Source organism: Nyctibius grandis, chromosome 1, assembly GCF_013368605.1.
Source record: "Nyctibius grandis isolate bNycGra1 chromosome 1, bNycGra1.pri, whole genome shotgun sequence".
NCBI lineage: Eukaryota > Metazoa > Chordata > Aves > Nyctibiiformes > Nyctibiidae > Nyctibius > Nyctibius grandis.
This window is the reverse complement of record NC_090658.1, coordinates 27,886,616-27,914,292: the sequence shown is the minus strand read 5'-3', so window position 1 is coordinate 27,914,292 and position 27,677 is coordinate 27,886,616. Positions and strand designations below refer to the sequence as shown.

The 27,677-nt window shown below is 42.9% G+C and overlaps 1 protein-coding gene and 1 non-coding gene across 2 annotated transcripts in view; one reads left to right on the top strand and one right to left on the bottom strand.

The window, feature by feature from the left end:
• Positions 1-12,134: 12,134 nt before the first annotated feature.
• The window catches only part of HAAO (3-hydroxyanthranilate 3,4-dioxygenase), a gene marked incomplete at its 5' end in the record, with an annotated part of 49,295 nt that continues 33,752 nt past the window's right edge, over positions 12,135-27,677 (top strand). Inside the window, 2 exons of the mRNA XM_068405625.1 lie at positions 12,135-12,337; positions 25,139-25,217. Of these exons, the coding sequence (XP_068261726.1) occupies positions 12,135-12,337; positions 25,139-25,217 (282 nt within the window). The remainder of the gene's footprint in view (positions 12,338-25,138; positions 25,218-27,677) is intronic.
• TRNAI-UAU (transfer RNA isoleucine (anticodon UAU)) lies at positions 12,330-12,423 on the bottom strand. Its single transcript has 2 exons — positions 12,386-12,423; positions 12,330-12,365 (listed from the first exon to the last, which is right to left on the bottom strand). It is a non-coding gene; the product is annotated as a tRNA-Ile (tRNA).

Sequence of the window (27,677 nt, the reverse complement as noted above, 5' to 3'; positions counted from 1 at the left end):
TGACCTAGTTTCCATTTATTATTGCCTTGTGTTTTGCGTTGCCACTTACATCAGCGCTAGCTGGTTGTAATGCAATACTCTCAAAGTGCATCTTGTGCCAAACCTAAGAGTAGCTTTATATTCTCCCTAAGAGAATACATGAAAAATGAAATCTCTTATGCCATTTAGGATTATGTATATAGCAGTACATCACAGACAGATGCCTATCTGGAACTAAAAGGGGTTTTTTCTGAATAGGTCTCTAAAGTCAGCCCTTTCCTTTAGCAGCAGGAACAGCTTTCATTTCCTCCACAATCTTCCAAGGGGGAAGAACCTCTCCAATTTTGCCATAATTGCTATAAGTTGACCAACTTGAATGTACAACCAAGCATGTGCTTTGTATACAATGCAGTATTCTTAACTGAGTTCTCACAGGCAAAAATTAACTATTGCATCTGAACTTTTGAACACTGTCAAACACTTGCTAACTTTTAACGAGGGTATGTCCACTTGTACATCTGCCTAGTTATGGACTCTGATGATCAGGTTGCATGTTGTTTAAAAGGTATAGTACAAAGAGGACTAGGAAAGTCGGCATGTTGTTTTCTAAAGAAGGAATGGGGGAGTATTGCAGACTTGAAGACATGATATGCAGGAAGTCACAGCTCTACACACATGGTTCCAGTTTGAATTCTTGCATCTTTAAGTGATTTGCTAATATTTTTACAAATAAGAACCCTTTTAAACAGCCTTCCTCTATCTCAAAGCAATTACCTAAAGAGTTAACATAAAAGATTTAGGTGCGCTCACATTGCTTTTTAGTATAACATTTTCTTACGCAGGCAGTGGTATTTTCCATATGAAAGCCCCGAGCCTGAAACAATACCCAATTACCATAATCTACCAAGACCTGCATTTCAAAACATTTCAGAGGTGGTTTCGCGTTACTGCTCAGCCGGCGGCCTCCCGCCAGCCCGCGCGCCCGCCGGCACGCGCCCGTTACAGGGTGCAACGCTGCCCCCTGCCGGCCCGACGGCCCCGCCGCTCTGCCCAAAGATGCAGCTACCGGCGTCTGAACATGCAAAGCTATTTAGGCCTATTTCATCTCATCAGTTTGAGGAAGAGTAACAAATATTTTTGGATCAAGCATTTGTACTTAGAGATACAAGGTCAGCTGTAGTCAGGTACAGTAGCTCTACTTCCCTCTAAGGGGATGGCCACCCAACACATCTCCACGTGCTGTGTACAGTGCAGCACCGCAGCTCTGCGGAAGGTTCCCCCTGTCAGCAGCAGGCCCCAAAAGGAATGTTTCATGCATAACGACAACTCTGGAGTAGGCCATTCTCTTCATTTAGCTCACACCGAGGGCTAAACAATAACAGGTTTTCTATCACCCAATGTCCCTTCCCCAACCGAGGAAGGAAATGGGGAAAAAAGAAGGAGACGCATGAGTTAAAATTAAACAGATTTAATAAAATAAAGAAACCAGTATAAATGCTAACACAAAACACACAAAAGTATACTTAGCTACAGGGTTGCAGCAGGTTGTTCCAGGAATACCAATTGTCAACAATATTTAAAGAAAAAAAAAAAGGCCAGAAGAGAGAAGAGCAAAACCAACCCCCCGCTCTGCCCAGCAAGCCCTCCCTTTTATAGTGAACCTGATGTTAATGATACAGAATACACCTGTGGGCCAGCCTGGGTCAGCTGCCCTGCATTTAGCTGCTAATGGCCCTGATCACCATGGTTGGCCACAAACTGAAACAAAATCCCAGTGAAACCAGGACAGACATCCAAGCCTGCAGGTTCCTCTGCCTTGGCACAAAGGAGAGCTGCACATCAGGGTGGACACCACTACCTCCAGCAGCTTAGGCTGGTGTTGCAGTTACCAGGGCTGCAACCCAAGGGTGGTAGACTTGTTAGAAAACTTAGGATTCCATATTTTTAATTGATTTTTTATTTCCCCACATCTAGTCACAGAATAATGAGTTGTCCTCTCTTCTAAGTCATGGACATGGCCTGCTGTAATTGCCAAAATTCATAGCCAATTTGCCAAGAAACAACATTTTTCATCTGTGGGCCAAACCCAAGTCATTCACCTAGCAAAAGTCACTAAAGGAAAAAAAAAGAACTCATGTGAAAGTACCACAGCGTCATTTTCACTGCAACCTAGATTAGCTGCGGTAACTAAATTTAGGTATGCATAAAGAGCTCTCACATAGTATGGTCTTGCACAACCATTACCCATGAAGCAGTCTGACATTCAGGCCCTGTCGTCTACTGTTTGATTGGCACTTCTCAGATAAATGAGACTAAAGAGTTTATCCAAGTACAACACTTAAAGCACACGCCAGATATTTTTGTTCCCATTTCACCAGCATAAATCTGAAATAACTCAGCTTAGCTGAGTGAACATGGACCTCAGTTTCTATCAGTGTAAACAAATCAAGGATGTGAGCCACTGCACCAAGTTTAGTCACGCATGGCTTTACCAGATACAGATGCTTAACAGTACAGGCCTGATTTGTCTATGCCTTGCACTGAAGTAAACAAGAACAGAATTATAATATACCACTACTGTATTAGAATAGTAGCTGATAATCACTTTGAAGAGATTGTAAGCAATCTAATGGGGAACACTGAACAGAAGAAATACGTCTCTTCTATATACAGGAGTTCTAGCAGTAGCGCAAAGAAAAGGCTTAAAAAAGCCTTTGCTCAGAGATTAAAACATTCATCCATAGTTTCATTTTCTTACAGGATGAAGAAAGCCAAATTTTAGGAAAAAAAATAAATGTCAGACAAAAAATATCAGATGTAGTAAGCTGACATTTTACACTTAAATTGATAATTTGTGAACATTACGTTGTTTAACACAGACACAAGATGAAAAGAGTTTATCAGTAAAACAAGTCACAAACAGAACACATGGGAAATGCAGTCACAGCAACACTACACTACAGCAAAGACTCATTTACTCAGAGTTGCTCATAAGTACCCACTCAGTAAAGAACGAGCAAGAAGCATTTTTGCCAGATCAGTCATGTTTACAATTGCAAGCCAAGGAAACAGTAAAGACAGTAGATTTGATTACGCAAGAGACAGAAACAGCTTTCTTTTTTTTGTCCACAGTGCAATGGGGAACACAAGCTTGAAGTTGCAGCCACCAGTGCTACAGGACAAGGGTTCATAGGTCTGAAGTCACCTCAAGGTTTCTTGCACGCCACCAGCATGGTTAGACTGATGCATGGTAACTTGAACTGACCACTAACTAGGCCTTCATGAACCATTGGTGGTCCATGAACATCAAGCAAACATCTGCCCTATAAATCAAATGATCACATGAGATCCAAATGCAGGATGCACAGCACACAAGAAACTGAAACATTAAAAGGCAGGACCAAGTTCTCCTATGATTTCAATGGATGCAGTTCCACTAACAGTGGGGGTTTTATGGTTTTGGGTTTGGGGGGGGGGGGGGGGGGGGGGGGGGAGGGGCGGGGGGGGGTTGTGGGTTTTTTTGTTGTTGTTTTTTGGGTTTTTTTTTTAAACCTGCCAGAGAAGCCAAGCCAGATGGCTAAATGCTGCTATTACTAATGCTGCTAATACCCCTTCAGGATTATTTATTGAGTGGGACAGCTAAGACTAGCACTTTCATAGCTTGTAATCACTACCAGTTTTTTCCCCAGTTTGTCTGTATCAGTTATAATTTTCTTTCAGGATATGGCTTGTTAGTCTCCAACGCGTATTGTTCACATCTACTCTAAGATTATTACTTAGCCAATGCAAGTACAATTGAATTTAGATGTGTTGTTCTTATTTCAACTGTATCCAAACCACAATTGTTACTGGAAACTTCTGGTCTAAGTTACTTTCCAAATTGACCCTTAAACCCCACTTCTTATATTGTCCAGCATTTATTTAATGGAGTAAGCTACAGGAATTTTCACCCCATTATCCCATGGATTAGCTTCCAGAGAAAACAAGCAACTTAATAAGTAGAAATATTCCATACAAAAATTAAATACAGTTCAATTTGTATTTCAAACCAGCATTCACTGGAGACATCGGGAATTGTAGTTTTCCAATTATCACACTGCACAAGGAATCAATCTTGAAGCAACAGCTCACCATGGGTCACACCTGATCAACCCTGCTAGCCATCCTCCTCAACTCCTGGCTCTACAGATGTCACACACCAGTAAGACCCCTCCCCATTGTGAAAAGCCTGGTACACATTAAGCCAAGGCAATCTAAGCTCCAAGAGCAACTAAAAGATGTCCAAGCTAGAGAATTTACTGTGCTAATGCTTCATTCTGCTATTTGCCTTAATTTGCACCTCACTTGTGGAAGGGACCTGCTGATTTCTGAAGGTCCTCCTCATTCCAAATGAAGCAAATGGAAGCCAGATCACTCAGCCACAGTGCCAGCCAAACACACCTGTCGGGACTACCTTGGCTTTGTTTTTTGCCAGAAGGTAAGAACGTTATCATATCAAATGACATGCAAGAACATTGCTTAAGTGGCTCTCTATGTATAGAGTAGGAGACAAGCACTGCCTTATGTCAGCAACCAAAGCTCTCTCTTTAAATACTAAATAAAATGCAAAGTGAAAGAAGAGAAAAACAATTTAGTATAAAGAAGTTCTCCCAGTGCATGATGCATTCAGCCCAATGACAACAAAAAACAAAACAAAACAAAAATTTTAAAAAAAGGTTTTAAAAGTCAAGTCACAGACATTTATTAGATCATCTACCAAAGGAGCATTATGCTGATTATATCCTCCAACCCAGCGGCTGCAGAACAGAAAGTCCCCTCCAAAATGATGCCTGACAAGCGCAGCAGTCTTCAAACGATTTACTGGTCAGTGCACACAAACACATACAAAGGAGAAGATTATGCCCTTCTGATTTCAGGTGTCATCCAGGAGGATTGTTTCCACAGTTTTAGCAGTGAATGTTCCGAACTGCTGCTGTTCTTCCCGGCAATTGTATTTTGTGGTTCTACTTCCATTTCCTTTGCTATGTATGTATAAGCAGGAGGCCTCTCTTTGGCCTGAATTATTTACCCTATAATTTGTGCTTCTGTTTTCAACTAGTATTTACTGCTGAATCATGCCAAAAATCACACATACTGAATATTTCAGTGGGTCATTCTTTAAAGCTTCATGAATTTCCTCGTTTCCCTGCAGCCAGACATAAGCTTCCCATTACTTTGGGCCAACCTTTATCCTCTTATGGAACATGAAGCAAATTCACTGACATCAGTAAAAATGCACCCATTTGTATTATACATTAATACTACATTTAAAAACAGTCACCTCAATCTTGATTCCTTGACAGTTTGGTTTTTACTTTCAGACGTATTTAGATGACAGAGGCTACTCCTGCAAGAATACTCCAAACATATTACATTTGCAATAAAAGGCCTGTTTGATAGATATCCTTTCCAACATCCAGATGCTCAGAAGCCGGCAGAAAAACATCAACATCAGGCAGGCATCCCTAAACAGCTCTGAAAATTTGTCCAAGTGCTGTAAGAATCCTGTCAAAGGGCTACGATTATTAGGAACTTAAAGACAATAGGGCAAGTACCCTAATTCTCTATTAACAAATTTGCCGTCAAACACACCATAGTACTCCTAGCACTCCCAATGAAACACAAGTCTCCAACTCTAGAAAAAAATTGGATTTTCAAAGAGACTGTATGTTAAGAACTTAAGAAATAATGACACAGCCACACTAAACGTTTCCTTTATCATAATAAATAGCTGTAAGTATTTTTTTGGCTAGGTTACACTGCAGGCCCAGAATAGCTAAAAGAGAATGACAGACACAATCAGATACACCCATCAGTCACAGCAGTATTTTAAACAGATGTAGGCTACTATAGGCCTCACAAACAGTTCAGTATTAGCAGTCAAATTTTCAAAGCTATTAAGGTCTTCAATATATATGCAAACACCTATAAATCTCAATAGATCTGAATTGTAGGCATTTTTTACCCACATTGATTTCAATGGGACACAGCCATCAAGCTTAATTGACTTTGCAAGTTTCAAGAACGAACAAGTACTCCTGAGGTGTTAGAACTGGACCTAACAAAGGACTTGGCCACTGAGTTGGCCCAAGCTGCTACCACCCTCCAGCCACTCGTGTCCATGCAGCCCCTCCTGAGCTGCCCCAAGAAGGCCATAACCTCCCGCCACTCCCCAGGGATTTACAAGAACGCATTTGCAGCTGTGTTGAGACAAGGCAACTGGCGTGGACGTCACATTGCAGTGTGAAACCCTTAGAGCACTTGACCAAGGCAGGAGATAGGTTGACCCGCTCAGGAGGCAGTTGGGAGTATGGGGAAATGCATGTGGGGAGGGAAGCATCTGAATGGGTGCTTCCTGCCTTCCCCAAAACGGTGCCAGCTTCAAGGCAACCTTCTATCTATTGAGATTGAGCCCCTCCACGAGGGGGAAGGTGGGGCAGAAGCAAGGTCAGCGGAGAGAGGCAGAGCAGCCCAGAGCATGCAAAAGAGTTAACTCCTCAACCCTATATCCGGGCACTTAATACAGACACCCCCCACTCACCTTGGCTGAAAACACCCTCAAATCCAGCATCAGTTTCCTACAAAACTCCCCTGAACCCTAAGTGAGGTGGGCATATTTTCACTTTTAAGGCATTTTCAGCTTGCTGCAACAATTTATGAGTTTTTGCAAAAGTGACAGAGCCATTTTCCAGGATGCAGCTCACTGACAAAGCTACATAAATTTGCATTATTAACAGCTTTTTAATATTAAATTGCCTTCATACATGCTGGCACAATTCTGATGTCACTTTCCTTAAAGACAGATGTATATCCTTCTTTAAACTCTTCCTTTAATCAGCATGTAAATGTAAATAGTGCTTAATTTTAAGATGTGTAGTTAACCAACTCTCATCCCCATTTCAATGGGTAGGAAATACGGAAAATGCAAGCAGTGAAGTCCACCGACTCTGAGACCTTGCAAATAATTTTGGATGTTCATGTTTATGATTAATTTGACAGCCTCTCTTCACAAAACCATCTAAGTCTCTAAGTTACACCCTATAGCCACATGACCTGCAGCATCATTGCCTCTTAAGAATTTTATATAGTCTTTTCAGAAGAAAAATGTTTAAAAATTGTTGTTTTATCCTCCCCCACAATCTTCATATGTATAACTTCATAGTGAAGTTTCTAGAAGTATTTCTTAGCACTACCACAAATCTGCTATCCCATGTATAAAGATCTCTCAACTAAAGCAGGCAGTACAGGCTCAATTGCCTCCTTCAAGGGAGCATTCCCCCCTCCAGAATTTTTAATTACAGACTTTGTTTTGCTGTATTTTGAGACTCTTCCAAGGTTTCAAATATTTAGGCTGCACCAAAATTATTTGAAGAAACCAAGAGTCTTTTTCCACGTTAAAAGCAGAGCCTAACACAGCAAACTCAGCGTAAGCAAGAAAGTTAAATGGGCACAAAATCCAGTCCTGATTGTCCATTTCCTTCCTTTTCCAAACCAGAAAGCTGAGCTCTCTAGCCCTCCCAACACTAGCTTCAATCCCTAGAGAGACCAAGCGGTCTCTTATATTGCCACACTAAAGTAACCACTCAAAACACACAGTTAAGAAAAACCCGCCTCTTGAGGTCACTCTTTGCTCAAGGAAAACATACAGGCCAATTTGCTTTCTACAGCAACTCCATCTTAGGTTGGCTTAACTGGCAAACACTTACTCATTTGTTTTTCACTGCCCTAGGCAGCACATTCATACAGCTATAGCCAGACAACCCTATTTATTTTTTTTCATCTTTTTATTTTTAAAGCTTCCTTACCTATGTTCTTCTACCTGCTCCCTCATTTCCCTCCTCCTTTTCTTTCTTTGTCTCCCTCCCCTTTCTCTTTTATTCTTGTTCTCTCCTTGTAACATCCACTTTCTGGTTTCAGAGAGCAATGCACAAATTCCTTCTCTTTCTGAGCCTGCTTTTCTGCCCATCTTACAAGTTCTTCTCACGTCTCCTCCTTCTGTAAGACTGTATGAGCACAACTATCCCCATCATCTTTCTGCCCTTCTCTTCACCAAGGAAACTTCCATGTAGCCATTTGATGCCCCCTCCGCCAAGCAGCATATTTTTATTTTGTTTAAGAGTCCTTCCCCACAGTTTGCAAGCACCTACATTTTGTTCCTCTCCTCTCAGCTGCTGCTTCCAAGCCTAATACCTCCATAGCATGGGCACCCTCAGCCTGGACTCTAGGCAGCACTGCACAAAAGCCTCTAACACCAGCCAGTCTTTGAAAAATTTGTTCAAGAGAATCTAAGCCAGGCCTGCTATGCTGGCACTTTGACACAGCACTGAATTCATACAGACTTGAAAAACATGATATACCCCAATCACCTCTGTTACTCCAAACACAACTGATCAATAGATTCTGATTTCAGAAAGGTCTTCAATGTTACATACCAAGGGAGAGGGACACCCAAAACAAAAAGCAAACACATCTATACCTCCAGTGGACTTTGTTTTCTAAGCAGCCCTTGGAATTCTTGCCTATTGTTTTCTGCTGCGCACAATGAAGCATTCAGCAAGTGATTTCTATTTTTAGGATGTCTGGGAATGCTTTGCTTTGTTTTTTCTTTTTCACTCTGTGGGACCACAGTGCCATCTATTGGAAAACTTATGAAGAGCAGACTCTCCTTGGCTAGGTACTATTTGTAAAGACTAAAAATATCTATTACTTCAGTTTCAAAACAATCAGGTGGGCCAAGTCTTTACCATAGGCTTTTATAGGCATTTGTTAGGACATGCAAGCCCCAATATTATCGAAAGTTCCTGACCAATACATTCAAAGAAACTTAAGTTAAGCGAACACTTAAGAGCCTTGCAAACACCAAAACTGTACTAAAATACCAGAAACAAAAGTTGCCACTTTTAGAAATAAACACCAGGAAGGGCTGTCCTGCGTGAGCCTGCCTTTCCTTCTCCTAGATCCTGCATCTCCCGTTCCAGCAGGACTCCCTGTTTGGGCAAGATCATATTGGGATAAGCACGAAGCCTGCTGTCTAACCTCATTACTATTAATTCTCCAGAATCAGGCAATAGGTAGATCTTTGTACATTCTCCCTCCAGCAATAAGCAACAGGCATATAGTTTATCCACATCTGTAAGCAAGCCCTCTTTCTTTGCATGGTCAGTGGGAACTCAGAGCAGCTGGAACAAGCCTGTAGAGTACACATGGTCCATACTCAACATTAAACAAAGAGCAACACAAATTTTAAGAAGGGGGACTTTTTTTAAAAGGGACCCTGGAAGGATTTCAGAGGAGCTGTGGAGATACAGGCCTGCAGGCACGCCATCAACACCAGAAAAATTAACAGAGAAATAAAGAACATGGCATAGGCCAGAAGAGGCAGGCCCCTAGATAAACTGGGCAGTGTGGAAGACTCACCATGGAGAAACCTTTCCTCCTAAGGGCACTTCCAGGAGCACCTATGGCCTCTCCAAGCCCCTCAGGAGCTGACAGCAGCCTCCAGGCTGAGGCCAGGGCTCCCCTGGCCACCACCTACTAGTACAGTGATGAACACCAGGCAGTGGCTCATGGGGGAGAATGAGAACTGGCAGTTGGTTTTTAAAAGGAAAATGAGGCATAGGTGAACCACATTATTATTTGGGGAAGAGGTGGGAGGGGAAAGGAGGGATTACCTGTCTCTAGAGCAACGTTAGTGCAGCTGGCACTTTGCATCACTCACGCACAGGTGTCTTCTAAATACATCATCTACATACATAAAGATTTAGAAAATAAGAAAGCTCCCGTAATGGTGTAAAGGTATCTTTACACATACATATATTGATATACATATATACACGTTTTTATATATATATAAGCCAGTACCAACTAGCATTAAAGCATTAACCAACAACTCAGGATCAAGAAGTCCAACAAAAAAACACCTTATTGTAAACAAAACCATATACTTTCTTTTCATACGTCTGTAAGACACATAATTTTCAGGAAGAAGTTGTAAATACAAGCGACAGCCGAGGGCACTCCACACTTCACCCTGCCAGAGCTGGAAAGGCCACGTTGGCAGCGCCATGGCTGCCTCAGCTGAGCACCACACACAGACAGGCTCCTTGTGCACCCTGGAGAAACCACCCCAAGGCCCAAACCTCATCCCTCTCCCTGGGCACAGCTGCTCCCACCAGGGACACCTAGGCTCACCTCCTCCCCACAGCAGCTTCCCAGGGAAGGAAATAAAACAGACTCACTAACCTCCGCTCCAAGATGGCACCCTGCCTCCCCAGGCTCTGCAGGGCCTCCCCAGTGCCAGCCCCGCAGCAGACCCTCCACGGGGCTGGGGCAGGAGGAGGCCCCAGCACTGCCCCTGCCCAGGTGCCCACAGCCAGGCCACAGTGGGCTGCACTGCTCCACGAATTCATTTCATCCTATTTCACAGCCCTGCCTCTGTCAGGAAGCCCTCATGCTTTCACAGCAGTTCACTTTATTTTGTAAATACCCATTAGATAAACAACATTCTTTCATCATACAGGCATTTCTAGTAAATCCTCATAAATTGTCCTGATTTAGCACGATTTTCAGTGTGAAATCCCCATCGCAGAACATGCCTCCCTCAGGTGTCAGGCATAGGAGTCAATCAGGAGGTAAGGTCTCTGCTGCAGGAATGCAAATAAGTGTCACTTCACATGGTGATTTTGGTCCTTTTTTTTCCCCCAGAGGCAAGACAAAAATCATCTTGGTGTGAGAGTAAAAGCCAAGGTGAGACCAAGGGGGTGAAGGAGGTCTTGTGGAGAAGGCCACAGCACCATGCAGCTCTCACTGCTTGTCCCAGTTGTCCTCTGTCACTGCAGAGGCAAGTCGCAAAAAAGCTGCAAATGCACTGAACATCATCTGCTTCGTGCACCTTGTATTTGGCAAAAATTGCACAAACACCCCCCAGCACACCAAAGCAAGATCCCAAACGCAAACCAGTTGGTCCTTCTTGGCAAGGGAACACAGCAGCACACAGGGGAAGGGGGAGAGGGAGCAGCACAATCCCCACTCAGTTTCTGAAAAAAAGTGGTCAGTGTCCAGGGAATGGAGTCCCTCTCCCTCTGCTACATTTTTTTTCAGTTACACCAAAGCAGCATTTTCATTTTTTAGTATCTCCAGTGTCGGCAAATATTCCTCTGTACTGCCTGTACTCCTCAGCACTGGGACATGGCACTCCTGCATGAAGGAGAAAATGCGAAACGCTGCAAGAGAAGAATGAATTTTATTTACCCCTCAATGTATTACAGATCTGTCTTGTTGATTTAGACTTCCTTATACCGATACAACACATACTTCCTTATACCGATAAGCACCGTCACTGAAATCAATGGCGAAGTTAATGCAAAACTCAGAGGGGACAAAGTGGTAACTAGAATAGAGAAGAAGTGGTGATTAAAAACCTTAAAAGTGGCACTTCAGGGAGTTAAGACCTGCAGTACAGACACTAATGGGCTAATCTGGGCAATAAAGGTGCCTCTGGCTGCATGATCTTGAGGGTGTCACTGAACTTTCTGATATAAATTGCACTGTGAAAGCAGGAGACTAGCTGTTAACACAGAGGTGGGTTCACAAGATCTGGGCCTAAACATTCAGGCGTCCCCCAGCTTTCTCTTTCAGGAAGCTGCCCTTTCCCCATGGCCCTGCTGCCTCTCAAGCTGTGAAAAAAAACCCTGAAATTGTTTTAATTATTTTCCTTCCTGCTACAGCCCACACGTTTGTAACGCACTACCAAGATAACAAACAGTTACAAAGACTGTCACTGATGAAGGAGGCAAAGTGAGGGGGGAGATTTTGTTACCCTTCAGTTGCAGTGACCGCAGGAGTCAATATTTACTTGCACTCTGTATAAAACAACACAGTATAAAATAACCTTTATTTCTTGCAGGTTCACACAAGCAACTCTTACCAGGAAAGCGTTTGTTATTCCGCACCGACGAGCTGCTCTGAACACACCAAAGCGAGCTCAATATGTGAGCACATAGCCCTGTCACCAAGCACATGCGCGCAAGCTTTTAACAAAAAAAAAAAAAAAAAGCCCCACGTGAGCACTCGCCTTGTGCACCGGCGCGACCGCCACCCGCCCCCTCTCACGGGGAGGTGTCTCCCCCTCCCCTGCACACACCAGAGCCGCTGACCGGCAGGCGGAGGCCCGTGGGAGCGGCGGGGCCCACGCGAGCGTGCCCAGGCTGCCGCCAGCGCCGCGTAACTTTTCCGTGAACTTTTTTCTCTTTCTTCCTGCGACAAGCGGCCAAGGCCCAAAAAAGCCCGTTTTCCCTCCCAAAAAACGGTTGTGCTCCAGGTGAGGCTCGAACTCACAACCTCGGCATTGCTCGGCTTTGTACTGCTGTATAAGTACCGCGCGCTAACCGATTGCGCCACTGGAGCCCTGACACTAACTCCTCCCGAACGGCTTATCAAGGCCTGCCCCGGCCCCGGCGAGGGAAGAGCTGCGGGACACCCGCCTGCGCCCCGCGCTGGGCAGCCGCCCTGAGCCGCCCCGGTCTCTGCCTGGGCCGTGCTCCCGTCGTTATCGGCCGTTAACAGCGCCGCGGGCAGGGGAAAAGGGAGTTGGTGGACGCTGCACCCGGCGAAGAGGGCGGCGCCCCCAAGCACGGGAGGGAGGAGAGCAGCTGCGGTGCCCAGGCCAGAGCCCTCCCAGCCCCCTCCGCCGCCCCGCTGGACGGGCAGGCGGTGCGACAGGCCGCTGCGGCGGAGAGAGCCCGGCCCCCTCCGCCGCGCGGGCGGGGCCTGCCGTGCGGGGCGGGGCAGGGAGCGCGGCCCGCGGGTGGCTTGGCGCCGTCCTCTGAGGAGCGTCCGCCAGCCGCGGCGGGGGGGTCGAGTGGGAGCGGCCCGGCCCCGCTCCCAGCCCCAGGTGTTAGTGCCGGCTGAAGCGGCCTCCGCAGTTGCGCACCTCAGCGGCGAGGCCCTGGGTCGTGCGGGACCAAACCTCCTGACGGCCTCCGGTAAGAGGCATTAGCCTCTAGGTCACCGAAGTTCATCCTCACGCTAATTCCCATCGGTGGGGAAATAATGCACCCGTCTGTCGTGCTCCGGTCCAAGGCAGAGATAAAAGCAACTACGTACTGCCAGGAAATTAAATTATTATCCCTGTAGTATCGCTGGCTGCGCACCCTTGGGCTTTGTAGTCCGCTTGCTACTTCACCGCTGTTGTGCATGATACAAGGGATGCCCTGGCACTTTCAAATAAGTAGTACAGGTTAAAAGGACTATCATATAAAATTATTTTTGAATGATGCTTAATAGAAATAACCAAAAATACTGGGGTTTATCCCATACGGATAATTCATTGAGGCCTTTGGGTCTGGACTGACTTCATTTTACTTTACTGTAGTAGAAGTACTAAAGTACAGAGCATCCGTCATATAAAAACATCACATATACAGGGTCTAAACTGCACGTTTCAATACATGAAGGTTTTGGCTTGCTGTTTCCTAAAATTCAAGGATTGAATCAGGTGCTCTCATATGAAAATGCTTAATAGATCAAAAAGACTAACATAACTTACATATAGAAACCACACAGTGTACACATGAAGTACTACATGCTTAGAAACAGTTATAGAAGAAAACACACAGCCTTATGCACATGTTTATTGTTAAAGTATACTGCAAACATAGATTTATTCTTCAGTCAGGTCTGTCTTACCTTTATGTGGCAGGAAGATGGTAAACGTAACTTGCATCAGCAGACATTTAAACCCAGGCAATGTTCGGACACTGTTACACAGCTGAGACAGAGAGATACTCTTTCTTTTTTTCCACCCATGGTTAGGCATTGTCACTGTATTTACTTTCCTGGATGGCTCTGTTGGGTCTGATGTACGTACTAGAAAGCATTCTCCTTTCTGCAGCTGCTTTACCATGGGCAAAACAACAAGCTCTGGGCATTTCATTAAAGAGTAGGTGGTTGTAGGAAGTGCTACACAGTGCCCGGGTTTCCATGGCCTCTAAAAATGAGCTGTTGGTGGCCCAGCAGCAGGTGACAGGCACTCAGCCAGTTCTAAGTAACTGGCACTGATCTCCCAACTGCTTTTGGCAGACCAAGTGGCAGTTATGTGTGACTTTATCACCTCCTCCCCCCAACTCTGATCCATAAATGAGCTGAAACCTTTTGAGATTGTTTTGAGTGGAGACAAGGTGCTTCTCACTTGTCAAGAAAGTTGTTCTGCTGTTGGTACTATTACTGTGGGCATTACTTAGAATATGTTTCTGCGGTATACACCATCGACAGGTGAAGTAATGTGCAGTTGCTGTATCTGACCATTGATGAAGATGGGGAAAAAGAGCAAACTGACAGTTCATAGAGAAATTTTCCATTATCACATAGGTTTAGTTGGTATCCAGAAAACAGCAGCTGCCTTCATTACCCTTAGCAGTGCATCATTACACTAGACAATAACATCTTCTATACCACGCAAAGATTGCTGTGAACATAATTGTATCCAAACAAATGCTTTTTTGGCAAATACAAGAATGTCAGGAAGAATCAAAGTAGAAGCTGTGAATGTACAGACAAGCTCTTTATTGCAGATTTAACCTTAGACTTGGGCAAGAGGGAGGACTCAGTCTAATTTCGGTGTTTATATAGATGATAATCACTGCTTGTTGTATTTTAATCAGCCTTCCCATAAAAGTAACAGTGATAACAGTGAAGATTCTAGTAGGTTGTGGGATCTTTAACTCTTCTATTGTGCTATGCGATTCACTTGCTGCTTATGTTTGTCCCCACAGAGACTGAGGCCCTTGATAGTATGTTTATGAATATAGCAGTGAAATTTGGCCACATGAATTAGTTTGTGGGAACATAACTGTACTTGGGTTCAAATAGTAGGTCTGTTACTGATGTGAATTATTGTTTTCAGCAACTATATAGGGTTTTTTAATATAAATAATTTTCATTTTTTTAAAAAAAGTACTTCATTTGTATTTGTTCTCAAAGAACAAACAGAAGGAGCACAGAATTGACCAAAAATAGGAAGTGTGTTTAACTGGGTGAAATGGATTATTTAGTCATATCTATGTCTTCCTTTTTTCCATTTCTTCACAATATTAAAAAAAAAAGAAAAAGATCCAAAGCAGAATTTAAAGCTGTCCTAATGCCACAGAAGGTTACTTGCTTCCTGCTGCTTGCAGAATCTCCAGATTGTCACCTCCGTGTAGCTCCGTTATTTTAACACCAATGTAGATAAATCCATCTCTGTATTGCACAGGGACAGAAAGGCAAAGTTGAAATGATACTAAAAGGATTTTGTCCTCAAATTGCTGGTGAATGCAAAGCTCCCCTGGTGAAGATTTTTCAGAATACTTCTCAGCACTAAGTGTGAAAAAAACAAGGCTTAAGAGCCAATTTTCACAATGCTGTTGGCTTTCGAGAGTAGAATGGGCAGAGCGGAGCAGGCAGCATCCATTGCTTGCTGGCTTTGTGGTCTATTTCCCTTTGCCCTTCCCATGGGCTCTAACCCATTCTAGGTCTTTATCATCAGTTCTTTAGGTGAAAAGAAATTGATATAGAGAGTAATGGAAAAATGATGAAATATAACTTTAATACAGATAAAAATCCTGGCCAACGAACCTAAATACCTCTTCGAACTAGAAACACAATGTTTAGTTTATGTGATATTTGTTAACATATGCTCCTTGCTGGACACCAGCTAGTAAATTCAAGTCTCTAATAGGTCTGGTGGTTGACGAAAGTTAAAAAAAGGAATAGGTGCTGTCCTAAACTCGTTTTTTTCCACTTTTTTCCTGCACCCTCAATGTAAAAGATGGATTATTGTTGTGTAGCAGTTTTGTGCTTCAGTAGTCTTGCACTTCTCTGGCATCAAAACTAACAAATCGAGTCCTTACCTTTGCATAAAGGGAAGGATCTGAGCTGAAAGTGAAAGCAGAAACCCCAGCTGCTGGAACAGGCTTTGATGGATGTGAAGAGTCATTGTGAAGTACACTAGCAAGAAAAACCCAGGCCCCAGTCAGGTCACGAGGTGTATGCATTTCCTTGAGTCTCACAGAGACTGCAAAGCTGTCTCTTTTGTTTGCCTCTCCAGTACACTTCACAGAAATAGGGTTTTATGGCCCAGTACTTCCAGGCTATGCAGACCATTTCTTAGCTCTCCTCAAAACAAAACAAAACAAAACAAGCAATGCCCCCTTATACCTGTTATAGGCATGGAGAGGCCATTAACTGCATTTTTCAGAACCTCTTTATTTCAGAAGGTTGCAGAAAATGCTACCCTGTGAAAATAACCTCAGCTTCATACTAATGGTGAATTTTATAAGCGAACTTCATTTGTTTCCTCCCTGAGTAGGTCTAGCTATCAGGTTTTCATACCTCACTCTAGCCGCAAAATGGATTTATCACCCTGTGACTGAGATAATTTTCTCTGCAGGTAATAGTACCTTGTATCTGGCTGGTGGAAAAAAGTGGAGACTAGGGATTAGAGTAGGGGTTGTGGACAATGGCCCTGCAGTTAAAACTGGCACATTAATATTGTGGTGAACAAGGCTTGGCTCTTATCAATTACAGAATCTGTGTTTTTTCCTACTGTGTCTTTGTAAAATCTCTTGGTTTTCATGCCCGACAAAGGGAGTCCTGCTCTGCAATACATGTTACTGATGATGAGGCAGAGCTTTACAAAGCCATGGTCATTAAAATAGAGTGTCTTCAGCACTCCTGGTACCCCCAGGCTGGGTCACAATCCCCGGAGTGAATGTGCATTTTAAATAGAAGATCTCTTTCCTTTGCAGCTAAATAGCGTGCCAGCAGCCTGCAGTACAAAAAGCACTTGAAATATTCCTGTCTGTAGGTCCAAAACCGGGCCTAATGACTTTGCTGTGCACATGGTGTCTCACCACCATTCTGATGGTAGAAATTTCATGTGCTAAATAAATAATGTGGGGTTTTTTATATAATTGAGTGAAACAATAATTAGTTTGGGCTTACTGCAGGGGAAATTATTGCCAGTCCCATTGTGATTGTACTAATATAGCGAAACTAATTCATGTGTGGATCTTTTTATCACAAAATAAATGGATTTTTTTTGATCAGTTATGTAATTAGTTTAAACTAAACTGAAAAGAAGTAATAGAGATGAAGGTAAAACAAGAGTCGCCCTTAAACATACAGGAATAAGAGCATGGTATTAGTTTGGCCGTCTTGGGAGTAGCGACCATGAAATGTTAGAGTTTTCGATAGTGGGGGAAGTAAGGAGGGGCAAGAGTAGAACTTCTGCCTTAGATTTCCGGCAGGCTGACTTTAGCCTGTTTAAGAGGCTGGTGGACCGAGTCCCTTGGGAATCGGTCCTGGAGGGCAGAGGAGTCCAGGACGGCTGGACATGCTTCAAAAGGGAATTATTAAATATTCAGGAGCAGGCTGTCCCAGTCTGTAGGAAGGCAAGCCGTCGGGGAAAAAGACCAGCCTGGTTAAACAGGGAACTTAGACTAGAACTTAAGGAAAAAAAGAGAGCCTACTTGCTCTGGAAGAAGGGTCGGGTAACTTGGGAGGTCTATAGGGACGTGGCCAGGTCGTGTAGGGAGAAGATTAGAAGGGCCAAAGCTCAATTAGAGCTCGATTTGGCTGCTACAGTCAAAGACAACAAAAAAAGCTTTTACAAATACATCAACAGCAAAAGGAGGGTCAAGGAGAGCCTCCACCACTTGCTGAATGAGGAGGGTAGTGTAGTGTCAGGGGATGAGGAAAAGGCAGAGGTGCTCAATGCCTTCTTTGCCTCGGTCTTTAATGTCAAGATCGGTTGTCCTCAGGAGACTCGGCCCCCAGAGCCTGAAGTTAGGGACGGGGGGCTGTGTGAACCTCCCGTAATCCAGGAGGAGACGGTTAGTGACCTGCTGTGCCAGTTGGACACACACAAGGCTATGGGCCCGGATGGGATTCACCCTAGAGTAATGAAGGAAATGGCAGATGAACTTGCCAAACCACTCTCTATTATCTACCTGCAGTCCTGGCTAACTGGAGAAGTTCCAGCTGACTGGAAATTAGCAAACGTAACGCCCATCTACAAGAAGGGTCGGAAGGACGATCCAGGGAACTATAGGCCTGTCAGCCTGACCTTGGTGCCAGGCAAGGTGATGGAACAGATCATCCTGAGTGCCATTACATGGCACATGCAGGGCAATCGGGGCATCGGGGCCAGCCAACATGGATTCATGAAAGGCAGGTCCTGCTCGACCAACCTGGTCTCCTTCTATGACCAAGTGACCCGCTTAGTAGATGAGGGCAGGGCGGTGGATGTAGTCTATCTAGACTTCAGTAAGGCATTCGACACTGTCTCCCACAGCATCCTCCTGGACAAACTGGCTGCCCAGGGCTTGGATGGGTGGACTCTTAAATGGGTTAAAAACTGGCTGGATGGCCGAGCCCAGAGAGTGGTGGTGAATGGGGCAAAGTCCAGCTGGCGGCCGGTCACTAGCGGTGTTCCCCAGGGCTCAGTTCTGGGGCCGGTGCTGTTCAATATCTTTATAGATGATCTAGACGTAGGGATTGAGTGCACCCTCAGTAAATTTGCAGATGACTCCAAGCTGGGTAGGAGTGTCGATCTGCTGGAGGGTAGGAAGGCCCTTCAGAGGGATTTGGACAGGTTAGATAGATGGGCCGAGACCAACGGCATGACGTTCAACAAGAACAAGTGCCAGGTCTTACACTTCGGCCACAACAACCCCATGCAGCTCTACAGGCTGGGGGAAGAGTGGTTAGAGAGCGGCCCAGTGGAAAGAGACCTGGGGGTGCTGATTGACAGCCAGCTAAACATGAGCCAGCAGTGTGCCCAGGTGGCCAAGAAGGCCAATGGCATCCTGGCCTCTATTAGGAATAGTGTAGCCAGCCGGTCTAGGGAAGTGATCGTCCCTCTGTACTTGGCACTGGTGAGGCCGCATCTTGAGTACTGTGTTCAGTTCTGGGCCCCACGCTTCAAGAAAGATGTTGAGGTGTTGGAGCGAGTCCAGAGGAGGGTGACCAAGCTGGTGAAGGGTCTGGAGGGTCTGACCTATGTGGAACGGCTGAGGGAGCTGGGGTTGTTTAGCCTGGAGAAGAGGAGGCTCCGAGGTGACCTTATTGCAGTCTACACCTACCTGAAGGGAGGTTGTAGTGAAGTGGGAGTTGGCCTCTTCTCCCGGGCAACTAGCGATAGGACAAGAGGACACAGCCTCAAGCTTCGCCAGGGGAGGTTCAGGTTGGACATCAGGAAGAATTTCTTTACAGAAAGGGTTATTAGACATTGGAATGGGCTGCCCAGGGAGGTGGTGGAGTCACCATCTCTGGATGTGTTTAAGAAAAGACTGGACATGGCACTTAGTGCCATGGTCTAGTTGAGAGGGTGGTGTCAGGGCAATGGTTGGACTCGATGATCCCTGAGGTCTCTTCCAACCTGGTTGATTCTGTGATTCTGTTCAAACTCACAGTCCATTGCTTTTTTCTTTTGGAAAATTAATGTGGTATAAGCTAAAGAACTCCCAGATTTGTACTGCTCCAGCATACTGACTCTTCAGTCCAGCAGCTGCACTGTTGATAAGCACAAGCCATGGAGGATGTACTGCTCAATTTGAGCAAATCATATACCTTATACCTGTTCACTCACCAAGCACAGTGTAGATAGAAGACTAAGCTATGTCAAGATGAACTGAAAAGTGCTAAAATTTTGTAATGTCTTGGGGATTTTTGTTTACCACCCATTTCATGTATTTCAAGTCTGAAAATAAATGTTTATACATTTATGTGTTACAAAATGGGAGTGGCGGAGAACATAGTGAGCAATCCTGTAGGAACTATGTAGACATTGAACAGAAACTAGTGAGGGAACAAAGACTAATACAGATCTGGAATGCCTGGTAGTTCTCAGTTTCTTGTTTGCCTGATAATTTGATGACGATATGCTGCACTTTCCCAAAGGGCATCACAGAACCACATTCAGCTACAACATTGTCAAGGAGTGGATCAAATTAAAATGAGCATTTATGGACGGCTGCTTTTGGTCTTACAAACACAAGAGACATCTTTATTTCTGTTATCTGGCAGAAGAAAATCCAAATATTCAAACACACACCCCCAAACATTCAGGTTGAGAGGAGGTGGGAAAAGGAAATGGGGCTCTTACGAAGCCTGAAACACCTATATATAGTTATGCATGTATAAAAATACTTCTTATACATATAATATATAACTAAACTTTGAGCAACTGTTCTCAACTTGCATTTAGCTTTGAAACCTGTTTCTATATTAGACTTGAAGGGTGTGCATGCCCACCCTAAGTCTTGCCTGTTTTCCTATTAGTTTGTCTATGTAACAAGGCAATTTTTGTAGAGAGGTAACATACAGACTCCAGTTCATGCAGAGTTAAGAAAGCTCCTGTGGGCAGAATAAGTCTCCGACGAAAATATACATTTTAAAAACACTAGTCAATTATTACCTAAGCTGATGGAGCATTAGTACTCTTTATGAAGTAACCTTTGGCTGATGGACCTGTACCCTTTGACACTCAAGCCTGAAGACACCTCTTCTACCAGCCAATCCCCTGAGCTCTGGAGATAGAGTCACATGCAGTTTGCTCACAGAAAGAGCACTCTGCAAACTCTAACATCTCCATCAAAAATTTCATAGCTGGCGGACCATGGAGCTTCTTGTAAATGTAAGAAAATGGATAAAAGAAAACAAAACTGCCTTTTTGCCACCTGTGTGCAATAAGCTTATGTAAGTAGATTAAGACTATTTTCTTTTTTACAGTTCTTAGATATAAAAATATTCTTAGCTATAAGAGGAAGCTGCTAAAACGCATACATGGTAAAGATTAGTAAGGAACTCTAGTTCCTCTCAGACTGCAGTCAGAGTGCTGTTTTGAAGAACAGAAAGTGACTGAAATCTGTTTTGCAGTAACTCTGCAGAAGCTGTAATTATCAACTTGAATATAAGATATTTGCCTCAACTCAAAGTCTCTTGTAGGCAGTTAGACTGAGTTAAGGGAATTTGTGTCAGGCCCTGTGACAATAAACTCATAGAAATCAAGAGGAGATGGCATCACATCCACAAGTGTGATAAGATTTAGCTAACGGATTAGTGCTACCAAATTACAACCTGAAAGAGCTGCTAGAGCTGCTGAGAGTCATTTCAACATTGCAGAGGAGCCAAATCTGCAGGAGCAGTCAAAACCAACGGGACATATCACTGAAAGATAAGGAGAAATGAAGGGCAGGGGCACTGGAGAAGCAGGTTTCCAAGGGCATTTCCAGAGCTGTGAAGGCAGGGTAGGACCCTCTATTCAGCAGGAGGCTGAAGGTGCAGTGTTTCAGAGCACTGACTGACACCTTAGAACTACAAACCATGTTCTGAGTGAGACAGCTAATACAAGAAAACAGTGTGGGCGTTATGCAGTTGTACAGCATGCGTATTCTCAGTGTCAAAGCTCATGAACAAATTCCAGTGTAAACAATCCAATGAGTAGCACCTTCTAGACACAAGGTTAGCAAGGATTTCTTTTGTCAGTGAAGTTGAGGACAATATATTTTGTCCAAAACTCCATATACAGAAGGATTTCATAAGAAAGGATTCTCTGTAAAGAGTGATATAAACCTAGGTTTTAAAAAAAATAAGAAGCATTTTTCTTGCTTTTATTTTTTTTTAAAAATCTTGCTTTGCAACTTTAATCATTAAAAAGCACCAAAGAATATGCCTCTTGCCCTACCCTGAAGTTCTACCTCTAATCAAAAGCTGAGTGGGCAGTATGGTAGCAGTGATATTCATTTCCATTCATAGGTTCAAGGGTTACTTTTCAAAGTAATGGTTGCAAGACAAAAATAAGGTAAAGGGCACATCCTTACAGAGATGACTGCATTGAAATTACAGTTGTATGTTTAACTGAGAAATTATGAAACTTGAATCACTACAATAGTTTCACGGTGGGAGAGAATGACTCATAATGTCTTATGAGTGTTTTCATTTCTTTCGTTTTCAAAGTGGATTTAGGAAGCATTTTGTAAAGCACAGCCATTTCTAAACCTTACCAAAGATAGTGGTAAAATTTTAGTATTTTACAGTATGTGGAATGTTCATGGTTTTCTTTATCAGTAAGATGAACATTTTTGTCATTACTGCACTGTTCGTCATTACTGCACTGTTCTGCACCCCCTACCAGCAGTTCTGTGTAATCCTGCTGTAATGCTGGAACGTGACATCTATCAGAAGTCAGACAGTCACACAGATCTCTGAATACTCACTGTTGACAATTCTTCCCCATAAACATTGCAAGAAGCCACAGTGAAATAATGAACATTTTTTGTGATAAAAATTGCATAGATTTAAAAAAAAAAAAAAATCATTTTTTCCAATGTAGCTTCAGCCTGGGAAGAAGGAGAGGAAAGCTATCTGCTCTATGGATTCTGTGTCTCTCACCACCTGCTCATGGTGCTATCTAAATGTTTTCTGGGTTTTCCAAAAAGGTTTTAGGCAATTTTCCAAGTGACTAATAGATTTCCAGCATTTTTCCAGAGGCTTTGATCTTTTACATGCTGAGTACAGATGTATAAGGCAGTCTTCTCACTGCCTTCTACATCACTGGAAGGTAACCACCTCAAAACATTTCAGTAACTTATGATCCTGTGTTTCAAGAGAGAATTAATGGTTGAAATTTAGGTCTTATAGCAAATCAGTAGGACTTTTGATATCTAAACTTATTATGGCTTTCAAGCTTTTATTCAGTTGTGTTCCATATGCTTGAGAGGATCAAAAATTTTAAATACCTATTTGAGATTTCAAAACAAAACCTCAATTCCTGAATCGCCACCTGTTTAGAGTTTTACCAGAGTAAAGAAAAGGATCACAGAATCATTTAGGTTGGAAAAGACTTTTAAGATCATCCAGTCCAACTGTTAACCCAGCACGGCCAAGTCCACCACTAAACCATGTCCCTAAGCACCACACCTACACGTCTTTTAAATCCCTACAGGGATGGTGACTCCACCACTTCCCTGGGCAGCCTGTTCCAATGCTTGACAAACCTTTCAGTGAAGAGATTTTTCCTAACACCCAATCTAAACCTCCCCTGGTGCAACTTGAGGCTGTTTCCTCTCATCCTATCACTTGTTACTTGGGAGAAGAGACCAACACCCACCTCGCTACAACCTCCTTTCAGATAGTTGTAGAGAGCGATAAGGTCTCCCCTCAGCCTCCTGTTCTCCAGACTAAACAACCCCAGTTCCCTCAGCCGCTCCTCATAAGACTTGTGCTCTAGACCCTTCACCAGCTTCGTTGCCCTTCTTTGGACTCACTCCAGCACCTCAATGTCTTCCCTGTAGTCAGGGGCCCAAAACTGAATACAGTACTTGAGGTGCAGCCTCACCAGTGCTGAGTACAGGGGGACTGATCACTTCCCTAGTCCTGCTGGCCACACCATTTCTGATACAAGCCAGGATGCTGTTGGCCTGCTTGGCCACCTGGGCACAGTGCTGGCTCATTCAGCCGGCTATTGACCAACACTCCCAGGTCCTTTTCTGCCAGGCAGCTTTCCAGCCAAGGCTGTAGCATTGCATGGGGTTGTTGTGCCCCAAGTGCAGGACCTGACAGTTGGCCTTGTTGAATCTCATACAGTTTGCCTCGGCCCATCGATCCAGCCTGTCCAGATCCCTCTGCAGAGCATTCCTACCCTCAAGCGGATCAACACTCCTGCCCACCTTGGTGTCATCTGCAAGCTTACTGAGGGTGCACTCGATCCCTTTGTCCAGAGGGTTGATAAAGATATTAAAGAGAACTGGCCCCAATACTGAGCCCTGGGGAACACCACTTGTGACCAGACGCCAACTGGATTTAACTCCGTTCACCACAGCTCTTTGGGCCTGGCCATCCAGCCAGTTTTTTAACCAGCAAAGAGTACAGCAAAGGATACAATATAAGAGCTGAAGTTTAATTAGATGTATTTTAATGACAGTATCTTGCAATTTTAAATGCTTTTTAACCTCAACAATGAGCAATTAGTGCAAAATCAGAACTCTTGACACAGTGATTTTCACAGGGTAGCTATAGCACTTCTAACGCTCTTATTTGCGTTCAGAATATCATACTTACAATAAGGAGACCTAACTGTGGTCATGGACAAATTCTTCATGGTTTTGAGACGTTTTTAAACGGCTGCCTGCTGGTACTATTTTCTTTATGTGATTAAGAAGAGAAATATAATAGTATGTAAAACTTAATAGGCCATTGATTAGCACCTCCTTCTAAAAATAGTGCGATCAAGTAATTTTCACACCCCTGTGTTACTAGGATCTTCTGTTAGCCCAGGCATTGCCTGGAATCTCCTCACTGAAAAGTAGAGGTCAACACTTCCTATTTCACATGTCAAAAAGAGCTTAAGGACAGATTTTTAATGACAGCTAACAGGCCTGATTTACAGTTTTTTTCAGCAAATTAAAACTTTCTACCTTACCTCTTCATTAGTGTAAGTGCACAGACAGATCATTGGGATGATAGCTATTCTTTGTGCCAGCTGAGAGAAGTGCTCATTGGGGCTCTTAAAAGGGGCAGAGTTAAGCTATAGGGCCTGAATCTCCTTTTCTAAATCAACCACAACAAAACCGTTGTAATGTTCCACCTTAGCAAAACCAGTATAAATAGAAATCAGCTGATAATTCCTACCATCAGTATCTCTAGTAATTCTACCAATGGGGAACAAAGTATGGTTTTACCTTTATTAACCTTAGAAAGTGTTTTACCTTTACAGAATCCTGATCTAATCAGCTCATGTTTAAAAGACATTTTCCTGTCGTTCCTGTCTCTTACCTAGCGATCTTTATCTTTACAGTTCAAAGCTCCTTCCACAGTTGGTAACTACCGTTGTCCCCTTTTCATAGCTGGAGGCACTGAAAAACCAGGAGGGAGGTAGCTGACCTCAGGTCACACGGCAGGACACTGAAAGAGCGGAGAGATGCATCCAAGATCTTTCGAGTTCTCATTCTGGATGTTGCTTGTCACTCAGTATTGTTTCATTGACTCACTGTTCTTAAAGAATTGAAAAAAAACCCAACCTTATATGAATGAAAGAACATCATAAGTAAAGGTAGCTTTAAAATGTCATTTTCTTTTCTAGGCATCGCTATCAATTGAATGTGATGTTTGTTGGAGGGCCAAATGAAAGGAAGGATTATCATATTGAAGAAGGAGAAGAGGTAACCTGTAGGTTGTTTATATTTTGCTGTTTTAATTGATCTGTAATGATTAAAATGCAGCTACTTCTGAAGCTACAGCTACAGATTAGCAATGCCAGGCTCAGTGATGTTGTATTTATTAGATCTATTAAAAGACTTAAACAGAATCATTCACCAGCACCAGACACCATCTGTGCATTTCCTTTGAAACAAGCACATGAGATCAGATCTATTTTGCTACAATTCATTTCCAACAGGAAACTAGAGAAAGTGTTCTGACGCATCAAAATATCTCATTGCAACATTTTGGAACAAAACTTTGGAAAGGTAATGATATTTTTAAAGTTATGTTTTGTTGCAGAAGATTGATCTATATTTCAAAAGTACCTTGAAATTCAAAAATCAAAATTAAATATTTTGATTGGCTTGAAATTCTATTTTTCTGGACTTTGTGAAAAATATCAGAATTTTCAGCTATCATTCACATTTGGAAGGTTAAATAATAGAGTCTCTAAATATTTTTCAAATCAATCTCCTTCTCTGCACATCTTCTGTATCAAAAGAAAGCCATCCCACTGCTTTGAGTTGTGGGTAGCCATTGTACCAAATGCAGAATATAGGCAGAAAGAGTAGAAACCTATCAAAATTGTAACAATTTACATCTACTTTGTTTACTGCCTTTTTTTTCACAAAATTGTCTGCTTGGCCCGAGGACTTCTCCCAGTCAGAGATATCACAACTTGCTCTGAAGGAACCCTAAGGGAAGGGGGACACTAGAGGCCTGGCAGTAAGGATTTCAGGATGGGAGACAATTTGCCTTGCTTCCCAGTAAAGTAATTTAATTTCATGTAATTCCAATAAAATTTGGCCATCTAATTTTAAGTACCTTTGGAAAACCAAGCTTAAGCATCGACATAGTTCAAGGCAGAAGTGAGTCAAGTTCAATAAATCCCTTTAAAAAGAAACAAAAAATTTGTGTTTCCTTATCATTGAATCGTTTCTCACAAAGCCAACCCAACCATTTCACAACAGCCTTCATTAATTTTCTGTTATAATTGTGCCATGCAGGTGTTTATAGTCATTATAACCCTACTGGTTTTATAAAATTAATTTATTTTCTTGCTCTGAATAATACATTAGAGCTATACACTGAGAGAGGAACACATGAAAACAAGCTGAAGTTTAACTGGTACAATAGCCTGCACGACGATATTGAATATATTGTTGTTGTGTTTTGTTTTTTTTTTCTTTTCTTTACGATCTTGTTTCTCACTGCATCTCCCAGTTCATACTGGATTATCCTTGGTCCCTGACTCATTCCTATGCTGCTTCATTTTTAAAAAATTTATCTCCTCCTCCCCTTCCCTTAAAATGAAAGTTAGATTAGTATAATTTACCTTATTTTTTTTTTATTTTGCACAATGTTCCTGTGTTTGAAAAGAATTTGGCCTACCTTTAATAAGCCTGAACCCATTATATGACTTTCCAACCATATAAAAAGTTAGCCATATCTATAAAGGCATAATTTATATCAGTCTGCAACAGTACAGTAAATTCTAATTCAACTGGATACAAGATTTTTTAGGTATCAATACATCCCCATTTACATTTCCCACAATTACTCAGCAACCAAAAATGGAAACATAAAATTCCTACCGGATAGGAAAACTGGCAATATACACATCAGAAGCGTTATCAGTTACATATTGGTTTACCATATGGGTCAATTTTGGCTGCTTTTATGGAGGTACAATATAGTTATACGTTGCATTTTACCATAGCTTTTCATAGGACACATTTGCACCTTCCTGTCATCTCATTAAGCCTTTAGAGCCATGTTTTTCATTAGAGAAGAACTGTGAGACAGAGAGTATCCTAGCAAAAGGGCATATTCCTAAATTAGACTAGGTATTAAAAAAAAAAACCATTAAAAACCATGTTCAGCTCATTATTTTGGCAGGTAAAAGGTAATTTATAGTTTTAAGTGATAGTTTGAAAGACAAAATATATAGGCATACTGTTAACAGGCCAAATCATGAATGTGAAAACCTGCAAATCCTTTATGCAAATTTAGCTGATGCTAGTCTACTAGTATTATTCTGATAGCAAAGAAGTGTTGGTTTAGAAAAGAAAGTTAAATTTAGGATTGCTTATATCTGCTCACTCATTATTTTATGCCTGTTATCACACAGCTTATAGCATGTCCTCTGGCACAACTTGAGCTTGTCAGCCTGCAGCTCACAGCAGCAAGGGGTTCATGTGCAGAGATGAGGGCCTAGGAGCATCCTCCTGCTGCTGAGCTGTTCTCTGCTGGCACTGTTAATTTGCAGGTGTATTGAGAAGATCAGTTGTGACTGGCTAATTATGAAAAAAAACTGGAGGCTTGATTTGGACTCTCTTCAAAGCCTTTTAGGATTGTCTCCTGAACATTTGTTTAGGCTAAAATGGCAGCTAGTCTTGCACAATTTTTTCCTCTTCTCA